Raw genomic sequence first — 11,416 nt, 5'->3', positions numbered from 1 at the left:
TACCGATGTTTTCTATTTGAGTAGGGCAGCTGCCCTGGTTAATACTGCGGGTTATTAACCCTGCGTGCATGCTGTGTTATCCCTAGTGGATGTTAACAGTGGTGTGATGCTATTCTTTCAAAGAGTGGGCGGTGTGTGCTTGCATCACACTCCAAATTTGCCATTCCAAAAAACACTCGCAAATGACTTAATTGGGAAAACCACATCGTGACACTGCCCCCTATTGGCAAACTAAAATCGTCTGTGAAACATGCCACCTTCGTGATAGCCTCGCGCTATTTTAATAACGCTCATATCATGTGTGAAATTATCATAAACATCTTAAATGACTGAAAATAGGTTTTCCCCTTTTTTCTGGCAACAAAAGAGGTGTTGAGATGTTAAAACACGAAACCTTTTACAAGGACTCATGTCTGCATTAACCACAATACTTGTGGTCAGAATGCAAACAAAAAACATAACTCTGATGAATCGAAATATAACTCTGATAATGTATGCATTGTCTTTGAAACTGATTAGTCCACACCAGAGACAGCTTTATTTTCCTTAGGAGGTTCCATGATCTTGAATGACTGTATGGTCCTGCTCCCACGTGCGTGGCCATTGCAGGAGGACCCTGTGAAAGAGCTGCTCCACAAGTGCGTGGGGGAGCAGGAGGCAGCCAAGAGGAAAGTGCTCACGGTGGAGTCTGTGGAGCCGTCTTTGGCTGGACTTAAGCAGCTGATTGTAAGTAAGAAGCCATATTAGGCTCATGTAAGAAATACGTTATGTATGACTTAAATTCTTAGCCATTTTATTATCAATGGTTTGTCTCTCTTGTGCAGTTGTTACTTGTCATTCCATACGTGCAATGATCTTGTTTTGATTGTTAATTTATCCCATCATCAATAGCCATGATCAATCCCCTGCAGTGTGTCCTACCCATGCCCACTTAGGGTTATTAAGTCAATATGACTTCTCTAATTTGCATTGTTTCTCTGATGTATATCTTTGTCTTCCTTTCTTTGAGTGCAATTCTAGCATGCTTCTCTCCATGATTCTTGATTCCCTTTTCGTTTTCTGTTGCATTTGCTTCATTACCATCCTGGTTTCTGGACATACGCCTGAGTGTCAATGCACCTTAGCTTAACGCACGATACTGTTAGCATTGGCGATAAACTTCCAAGCGATGTGAAACCTAATTTTTGCTGTTGTGAAGACGCTTTAGGGAATATAAGGATTGGGCTTGATGAGAAATACACGTCAATGATTCTCAGAATTCGTGGAACTGGCGTGCGGCGGTGGAGCTCACGGGCAGGCTGCTCACTGCCCATGGGCAGGGCCACGGCAAGTGTGGCCAGCCGAGCAGCCACACCACCGACTCCATCCAGGTGGGACCTGCACCACCCTTCACCTGCACCACTCATCACCTGCACCACTCATCACCTGCACCACCCTTCACCTGCACCACCCTTCACCTGCACCACTCATTACCTGTGTAGTGGTGGTATTGACGTGCGCCGACTGTGACAGTGATGGATCACGGGGCGGCGCGGGGTGCGGGGTTGGGCACGCGTTGTGGGCGTGGTGTGGACGCGCGCGCCGGGAGTGACAGATGACGAGGCGGCGCGGAGTGAGTGGTGAGGCACGATGAGATGTGGGAAAAGAGGATCGTAGCCAGCACCCGGCGATTGGTCGAATAAGTGGGTGCTCGCAGCGACGTCCGCAGGTGGGGTATAAAGGGGGACGCGCGAGAGCACTCGGGGAGAGTTACCCAGTTGAAGACCCGAAGACGGAGCTGAAGACCTAGTGAAGCCGAGTAGCTCAGTGGCGTTAGTCGCCGAGTAGCTAAGTGGATGTTGGTCATCCGAGTAGCTCAGTGGCGTTAGTCGCCGAGTAGCTAAGTGGATGTTGGTCATCCGAGTAGCTCAGTGGGCGTTAGTCGCCAAGTAGCTAAGTGGGTGTTTGTCACCCGAGTACTCAGTGGATGTTGGTCATCCGAGTAGCTCAGTGGCGTTAGTCGCCAAGTAGCTAAGAGGATGTTGGTCATCCGAGTAGCTCAGTGGGCGTTAGTCGCCAAGTAGCTAAGTGGGTGTTTGTCACCCGAGTACTAAGTGGATGTTGGTCATCCGAGTAACTCAGTGGGCGTTAGTCGCCAAGTAGCTAAGTGGGTGTTTGTCACCCGAGTACTAAGTGGATGTTGGTCATCCGAGTAGCTCAGTGGGCGTTAGTCGCCAAGTAGCTAAGTGGGTGTTTGTCACCCGAGATACAAAGTAGGTGTTAGTCACCTGTAACCAAGTTTGATAAAATAAAGAGTGTGTTACCCGTGAAGTCGTCTCCCGTGGAGTTACTACATTACAACTGGCGTCAGAAGTAAACCTGTCTTCAAGAAGTATGGACACAAGGAAGACTACCCGTACCCACGAGCGAGGTCGGGATGACGACGGCGTACCGGGGACACCGACCTCGGGAGGAGAGGACGAGGAGTGGCCGCCGATGCAGCACCTCGGGGTGATGGCCGACGCTCTGCTTGCCTCCGACACCAGCCTCCAAGACGCACACTCCCGGTTGGCGGAGTTGCTGCTCGCCGCCGCTGCAATCTTGGCCGAGATCTCCGTTCCAGCGGGCGAGAAAATGGCTGCGGGGTTGGAGGAAGGAGCGAGGCTGGCGGGATCCCGCCAAGAGGCGCTTCGCGCCAAAAGTCGGGAAGTTCCCGCCGTTTTTGAGGGGCCGCCATTGATTGGCGGGAAACACGGACGCCACGTGGCCGGACACCTCCGCGCAGCGCAGCCCACGTCATCAGCGCGCGCCGGAGCCCTCCATTTTGCGCCTGACAACCGAGCCGACATTTTAGACAACTACAGCGGAGCGCGGGAAAATCTCTCCGACGTCGACGACGATCGGGTCCTCCAGCAAAGATTGCCCGCGCTGTCGGCGTTCAAGGCGGATGGGGGCGACTGGGGAGCCTTCCAACGAAGGTTCCTCGCTCATCAGGAGATGTCGGGGTGGTCCGACACCACTGCCCTGCGTGCGTTGCCAGCGATGCTTGACGACGACGCGCTTGCAGCCTTCACATCTGCTGCAAGGTCGTCCCGCTCTACGCTCCAGGCCGCACTACACCTGATGGCGAAGGTGTTCGGGCCGCCCTCCACGTGTCGCCACCAGTTCTACGATCGGCGGAAGGTGGCTGGAGAAACGACGCTAGCCTACCGCACGGCACTACTCGCCTTGGCGGACGCAGCTTTTCCCCGCATGGATAAGGAGGGGAAGGACGCCATGGTGACGGAGCAGCTGCTGGTGTTGGCCCACGAGTTGGGGGTCCCCATCAACGTGGCGGACGAGATGGATATCTGCTCCCTGGCGATCGCCACGAGCATTCACGCGTACGAGGTCCTCAAACGCAGGCCGGGGGTCGTCTGCAATTTGGCGGGGAACGCGGTACTGGCAGCCACGATCGCCGAACCTCAGCCAGCTGCGGTGCAGGAGCGGGGCTTCGCTGCATCGTGTCCGGGGGAGTGGAGAACGGGAGGTCGTTCGCCCACACGTTCGCCCCGCAAGCTGGAGCAACCGAAACCTACGACGTCCGTCGTCTGCTACAACTGCGGCCTTCGGGGTCACGTCGCAGCCGGGTGCCGGGCCCCGCGTCCGCGTGCCGCAGGACCACGTCGGGACGACGACCAGGGCCACAAGTCATCCCAACAAAACCCGGCAAGTCGCGGCACCTCACACGTTCGGTCCACAAACACGGCACATTCGGGTCGCCGCTTCGCGGTGGGGGGTTCGCGGCTGGGTGCCGGGGGTTCAATTCGGCGAGGGGGGTCCGTACGCGGCCCGCAAGCAGTCGAGTGGTCCGAATTGGCCCACAGGATCGTGGCTGCGTCGGCCGGGTCGTCCGTGGTAACGGGGTTCATTGACGGGGTTGAGGTCCGGGTGCTTGTTGACACGGGTGCGTCGGCCACCATCATCTCGGACCTTATTTATAACATTCTTCCCGTTCAAAGTAGACCCCTTCTGCCAGTAGACGTGCCATTTAATGCGGCGAATGGGGGATCCCTGGGGATCATCGGCCAGATTCGGGCGACTATTTGCATTGGTGACATCAAATTGGCGGGCCCTATTTTTGTATCATCATTGCTGGCCGTTCCCTGTTTGCTAGGTACGGACTTTTTGTCCAGAATGCCCATCAAAATTCTCATAGATCAGGCCTGCATTGAGCTTCCGTCAGGTCGGCGGCTTGCGTTCTTGACGAGCCCTACCAAAATACGCACGGTTTGTGCGACGGTGCAGGCGCTGGCAACTCAGACTGTAAGGGTGCCCCCGGGATCAAAAATGTTGGTACCCCGTCGGTTGAGGAAGCCACTCGAGGTGGGCGCGGTGGCACAGGGGGGGCCGTTGGGGCCGTCTAACAGGGCCAGAAGGGGCCTCGACTTAGCGGTTGCTAAAACCATGGTGAGAGGGGACAGTGAGCCGTTCGTAAGGGTCCTGAATACGGGGTCGCGGCCGGCCGAAATTGTGCAGGGAACGGTGCTGGCTCACGCCGCGCCGCTACCGGTTGAGGAACGGCTCGTGTCTCAAGCGGATTTCACTGTCGAGTCGCATCCTCCAAGTGATGAGGGGACAGAGTGGTTGGACTCGTTGTGTGCCGGTTCTGCTAACTTGTCCAAAGTGCAATTGGGAGTCGACGCTCCCACGGGGAGGGATTCGCTGTTGTCATTGCCCCTCATTGAGTGGGGCCGTCTCCAAATGTCCGACAGCTCCCTACTTACGCTACGTCGAAAAGTTGGCGCTCCCGAGGTAGGGGATGCGCGGGTCGGTTCCTGGGTGTGCAGACAGGGCCTTTTGATGAAGTGGGACAACATGTCCCGGGGTCACGTGCTCGTTGTGCCTGTTTCTATGCGGGGTAAGGTCGTTCTGGCAGCTCATGAACGGCTCATGCATCTGGGTTTTCAAAAAACGCTCGCCCTAATCCAGCGAGACTATTATTGGCCGGGGATGGGTAACGACGTGGCGAACATTCTTAAGGGATGCGTAGGGTGCGCCGAAAGAAAACCGCCACCATTGGCAGCTAATCCACTGCTGAAATCCATTCAAGTTTCGCGCACAAACGAATTGGTTGCGTTGGACATCTTGGGGCCCTTTCCTGCTACACCGAGGGGAAATAGGTTCCTGCTGGTTGGCGTAGAATACTTCACCCGATGGCCCATGGCATGGCCACTCGCCAACCAGTCGGCTGCAGCGGTGGCGGACGCCTTCGTCCAGGGTTATGTTTTGGACAAGGGCGCCCCCGAACGCTTGCTGACGGATCAAGGAAATAATTTTTCGAGCGGTTTGTTGCGCGAGGTGTGCGACCTGTTGGGTACAATGAAAGTGCGTACTTCCCCCTACCACCCGCAGACTGACGGGATGGTTGAGCGTCTGAACAGGACGATTACGTCTATGTTGTGCCAACAGGTCTGCGACGATCAGGTTGATTGGGACTTACAGGTGCCGGGGGTACTCGCGGCCTATCGAATGGCCCCTCATGCGGCGACGGGGTTTTCCCCATTTTTTCTTATGTATGGGCGGGAGGCCGATCCGGCCATGGACGTCCAACTGGGGATTTCCCAGCCACGTGCAAAATCTAAATTGGCAGACCACATCAAATTTAATATCGCAAAATTGACTGAAGCACGGGAGGCGGCGAGGTTGAATTCGCGGTCGCGGCAAATTGCGAATGAGAGATTGCATGAGCGGAGGGTGCATACGCATGATTGGAAACCAGGCGATAAGGCCTGGCTGCATTGTCCACATGCACCGTTGGCTACGTCCCCCAAGTTGTTGAGACCTTGGAGGGGACCGGTGGAAATTGTGCGGGTTGCACGACCCCAGAGTATACAGATAAAATGGGGGAAACGCCGTTGGTATGTGCACCCCTCCCGACTGAAGCCCTATGCGGCACCGTGTGACCCCGTTCTGTGCCGTAACGACCGGGCGTGTGATGTGACCGTCGACTCGGGGAGGGAGGTGTCGCAGGCTGCTCCTCACGTGTTTCCACCTGACCCACCCCCAGGTGCCTCGGGCTTGACGGCTGCTGACCGTCGGGAGCCTGAACCCCGCGGCACGCACGGGTCCTCGGTGCCTGGCCGATGTCTTTCTGAACCGCCGGCACCACCGGACGTTCAACCGCGTCTGGTGCCGTACGACGGACCGGCAAGGCGGACTCGGGCTAGGTCTCAACAATTTTCATGAAGACGTTTTTTGCTCTACACCGAGCTCGCCCGGTGTTCCCCTCTGCCGGGGTAATGTCCCGTTGTAGGGACGCTCGGAAGAAAAGGGGACACCGCACGAGTCGAAAGAAAAAAAAAAAAAAAATTTTGTCTATTTATTTTTTTGGCATACACATTGCTATTGTCACTCGCCGGTTTGTATATATTGTTCTATTGTCGCGGTGGCATTGGTTGAGGGTTGCGGATGGTGGTGTTCGCGTCGTGTTGTGTTGTTAGCTTAGTTGTTGTTCTTGTTGTTGTGTTGTGTTACGGGGCACACAGGGAGGGTTTGTATATTTTTGTAGCAGCCGGGGCGGCTGCGAGCTATGTGGTAGGGGGTGATGTAGTGGTGGTATTGACGTGCGCCGACTGTGACAGTGATGGATCACGGGGCGGCGCGGGGTGCGGGGTTGGGCACGCGTTGTGGGCGTGGTGTGGACGCGCGCGCCGGGAGTGACAGATGACGAGGCGGCGCGGAGTGAGTGGTGAGGCACGATGAGATGTGGGAAAAGAGGATCGTAGCCAGCACCCGGCGATTGGTCGAATAAGTGGGTGCTCGCAGCGACGTCCGCAGGTGGGGTATAAAGGGGGACGCGCGAGAGCACTCGGGGAGAGTTACCCAGTTGAAGACCCGAAGACGGAGCTGAAGACCTAGTGAAGCCGAGTAGCTCAGTGGCGTTAGTCGCCGAGTAGCTAAGTGGATGTTGGTCATCCGAGTAGCTCAGTGGCGTTAGTCGCCGAGTAGCTAAGTGGATGTTGGTCATCCGAGTAGCTCAGTGGGCGTTAGTCGCCAAGTAGCTAAGTGGGTGTTTGTCACCCGAGTACTCAGTGGATGTTGGTCATCCGAGTAGCTCAGTGGCGTTAGTCGCCAAGTAGCTAAGAGGATGTTGGTCATCCGAGTAGCTCAGTGGGCGTTAGTCGCCAAGTAGCTAAGTGGGTGTTTGTCACCCGAGTACTAAGTGGATGTTGGTCATCCGAGTAACTCAGTGGGCGTTAGTCGCCAAGTAGCTAAGTGGGTGTTTGTCACCCGAGTACTAAGTGGATGTTGGTCATCCGAGTAGCTCAGTGGGCGTTAGTCGCCAAGTAGCTAAGTGGGTGTTTGTCACCCGAGATACAAAGTAGGTGTTAGTCACCTGTAACCAAGTTTGATAAAATAAAGAGTGTGTTACCCGTGAAGTCGTCTCCCGTGGAGTTACTACATTACACCTGCACCACTCATCACCTGCACCACCCTTCACCTGCACCACTCATTGCCTGCACGAACCTTCACCTGCACCACTCATTACCTGCACCACTCATTACCTGCACCACTCATCACCTGCACCACCCCTCACCTGCACCACTCATTACCTGCACGAACCTTCACCTGCACCACCCATCACCTGCACCACCCTTCACCTGCACCACCCCTCACCTGCACCACCCCTCACCTGCAACACCCCTCACCTGCACCACCCTTCACCTGCACCACCCATCACCTGCACCACCCCTCACCTGCACCACCCTTCACCTGCACCACCCTTCACCTGCACCACCCCTCACCTGCACCACCCTTCACCTGCACCACCCCTCACCTGCACCACCCCTCACCTGCACCACCCCTCACCTGCACCACCCCTCACCTGCACCACCCCTCACCTGCACCACCCTTCACCTGCACCACCCCTCACCTGCACCACCCCTCACCTGCACCACCCTTCACCTGCACCACCCATCACCTGCACCACCCCTCACCTGCACCACCCATCACCTGCACCACCCTTCACCTGCACCACCCCTCACCTGCACCACCCTTCAACTGCACCACCCCTCACCTGCACCACCCTTCACCTGCACCACCCATCACCTGCACCACCCATCACCTGCACCACCCCTCACCTGCACCACCCTTCACCTGCACCACCCTTCACCTGCACCACCCTTCACCTGCACCACCCCTCATCTGCACGAACATTCACCTGCACCACCCATCACCTGCATCACTCATTATCTGCACCACCTCTCCACTCGTCACCTGTACCACCCGTGACTTGCACCACTCATTACTTGCACCGCCCATCACCTGCACTGTCCATCACCTGCACTGCCCATCACCTGCCCCCCTTATAAGCTGCACTCTTCATCACCTGCACCACCACCTGCACCACCACCTGCACTACCACCTGCATCACTCGACACCACGTTTAAATATTTATGCATATAACGACAATCCCCTCAAAATTAGGGGATAATTAAGCTGTGGGGGCCTTGGCAAATCTGTAATTTGTGTTCGAAACAAAACCCCGGTTGTCACCACCAACACAAAAGTGCAGCCTCTTTACAGTGTTTAATGCTGTATCTGTTGCTATATTATTTCATAGGCGAGTAACAAGTGATGTATCAGAAACAAGGCACAGTATCTATCCATGAACTCTAAGGCTTTCCTGGGAAAACAAGAATAATAATAACGAAATAACTGAGAATTTGGCCAAATTTGCATCAGAATTTTAACATGTGGAAAACTTCATCACAAACTAAGAAATACATTGTCCCTTGCACTTCGCAATCGGAGCTGCCACATCAGTATCTGCATTTATTGGCAAATTGGTGTCTGTGTCTGTGTGTGTGTCTGTGCGTCGACAGCTCTGGTTCGTGCGTCTCGCCCTCCTGGTGAAACTGAGGCTCTTCGGCGGCTGTGACTCAGAGCTTGAGCCGTTCGGCAACTTGGACCACCCTGACCTGTACTACGAGTACTACCCCCACGTGTACCCAGCACGCAGAGGTGCGTGTGCTTGTGCACGTCGGTAGTGCCGATTACTTGCTACTTATTATTACTACGTGTGATCGTATTGAATCGTATGGGACCCTAGGGAGTGGTGGGTTGCTGTAACCTCCCTCCTCACGCAGGGTCCATGGTACCGTTCTCCTTGAGGATCCTTCATGCCGAGCTGCCTCAGTATCTCGGTCGGCCTCAGGAAACTCTGGATCGTCTGCATCAGGTCGGAGTCATTTGTGGAAAGGCAAGTTATTACCAAAGGTTCAATACAAATGAAGTCACACATTATCTCTGTTGTGGCTTGAGGGGTGGCTGGGTGGCTCACAGGTTAGAGCTCTAAGCTGGCACTGCTGAGGCCCTGGGTTCGAACCTAGGTTTAAACCACTACCTTTGATTAAACCGGGGTCACACATTTAGTGGGTTGACGGTTTCAGCCCGTTCACCGAAGACTGCACAAACAAAACATCACTTTCAGTTTGGTTAAGAAAATAAGCTTTACTGTCTTCCAACAAACATTACTCTATAATATAGGTTTTTTGGGTTAGATTGCGTAGATATATAAATGTGTTGTTAAAACCCGCCACCACCCGACACAGCAAACTACTAAGGGTTGTCACGTAAATAGAACGTGCCAATTCGTCACTAGTACAGCACACCGGTGTGTTGGAGAGCCAAGCCACAACATTAACAATCTGAGTACGACGTTTTGCCAGTAATTACAACTAGCTTCATCAGGCGACAGCCAGATTTGTGGAGAAATCTAACTGTTTCGTTCCTTATTTTGAAGCGTAGATGTGGTGACCACACTTTTGCGCTTTTGTGCAAAGTGGGGGGGGGGGGATTAATGAGTCAACGTACATGATGCATGTGCATTATGCGAGCCCTTTGAGCCTGTCCTTCCTGTCTATTGTTTGTATTATAATCGCAGTGTGGTACCCCATACGCAACAGTGGCGCTACAGGATTATTTCACCGGCATCTATCCAGCAGTGGAGAGCGCCGTGCCACACTCGGGTTATACAACGCCACCTCGCCGCGTTCCAACGAACCCCCCCCCCCCCGCGCTTCGTTGCGATGTCTTTCACGCATGGGGGGCTCTGACGTGGCCCCCCCCACAACTAACGCGCGTTCCGCACCGCTCTTTGCAGAGGTTCCTCGGTTCGATACCCGCAGGCCGCTCCAGTTAATCTTGCCGGGTGTATTGACCCGTGACAATAAAAAAACTACGCGCCCGTCTGCTTTACAGTGGAACGCTCCAGATCCCGTGACATTCTCAAGCAGTGGCTAGGAGATGTTGTCTCCCTCGCCTGGTATGCAGGATGTCGTGGATTTGTTCCCAACCCCTGACGCCTGCTGCTGTACATTTGGAGTTTTCATGTTCTCCCCGTGGTCGCGTGGATTTTCCTCCGGGTCCTCCGGCTTTTCCCTCTTTATTTATAAACATGCGTTTCTGAGTGTTTGCTTTACATTTCCACGTAATAAGCCAACTCTTAGAGCTATTATTTGTGGCCAGGTCGCTTCTGAAAAAGAGCTAAATAGCGCAGTGGGCCTTAACGTAAAATAAAAAATATTTTTAAGAGGAGGCCATTGTATATAGAGGCTTAGATGTGGTGACAACACTTGTGCAAAGTGGGGGGGGGGGGGGCATTAATGAGTCAACGTTCATTCTGCATGTGCATTATGCGAGCGCTTTGAGCTTGTTCTTCCTTCTATTGTGTGTATTAAAATAGCCGTGTCAACGGTAATCCTATTGAAGTATGGTTCCCTTTATAGACATGCATTTAAATAATCTATTATTTTATGATTCGCTTCCACGCAGCTATCCGACCGGTGAAAATTATTTTTATTTCTTTCAATTTCGATAGATTATCTAATTTGTCTTGGCCAGTAGTAGCTAGTTTTGCACAGAACTTCAACATTATCAAAATCAATTGAGTGTCCTTGTTGGCACGCGTGTTCTGCTACTGCTGACAGTTGTATTTGGGAGTATTTAATATTTCTTTCATGTTCTTTTAGTCTCGTGCTGATTATTCGTCCACGTGCAGTTAATCCTGTACACATCTTGTGTTGATAGCTTCGGTAATACATATTTTGTACCATATAATAATTTTTGTATTTTATGTACTGTGCCAAAGCACATCTGGCTAGTTTATCAGCTACTCCCGCAATGTACGGCATTTTTATCGTTTTAATTACTTTGGCAGTTTCAATGCTCGTATTATTTGATTTGGTTTTGGCATTCAATGCCCTGTTGATTTGTGCATCATTGTAACTGTTCATATGTAACTGTTCGTATTCTAACATTACTCTTATGTAGCAGGGTTGGAAAATACTACCTGCTTTTGTATGGACTAGAGGTCACTTGAAGTCAGAGGTAGCTGTGTGATATCGACTACCTTGGCCCATTCTATACCATCTTTGGCTCTGACGCAAGTCGT

General features: G+C 53.3%; 1 protein-coding gene across 5 annotated transcripts in view; it reads left to right on the top strand.

The window, feature by feature from the left end:
- Positions 1–11,416, top strand: part of TRAPPC12 (trafficking protein particle complex subunit 12) — a 57,214-nt gene that overhangs the window by 22,522 nt on the left and 23,276 nt on the right. For all 5 annotated transcript variants that reach the window (XM_078866241.1, XM_078866240.1, XM_078866239.1 and 2 more), the window contains exons 5-8: positions 610–726; positions 1,257–1,370; positions 8,847–8,985; positions 9,111–9,223. In XM_078866241.1, the coding sequence (XP_078722367.1) occupies positions 610–726; positions 1,257–1,370; positions 8,847–8,985; positions 9,111–9,223 (483 nt within the window). The remainder of the gene's footprint in view (positions 1–609; positions 727–1,256; positions 1,371–8,846; positions 8,986–9,110; positions 9,224–11,416) is intronic.

The sequence above is a fragment of the Lampetra fluviatilis genome, chromosome 22, assembly GCF_964198595.1.
Source record: "Lampetra fluviatilis chromosome 22, kcLamFluv1.1, whole genome shotgun sequence".
In the NCBI taxonomy this organism is placed as follows: domain Eukaryota; kingdom Metazoa; phylum Chordata; class Hyperoartia; order Petromyzontiformes; family Petromyzontidae; genus Lampetra; species Lampetra fluviatilis.
This window is presented reverse-complemented; position numbering and strand designations above follow the sequence as displayed.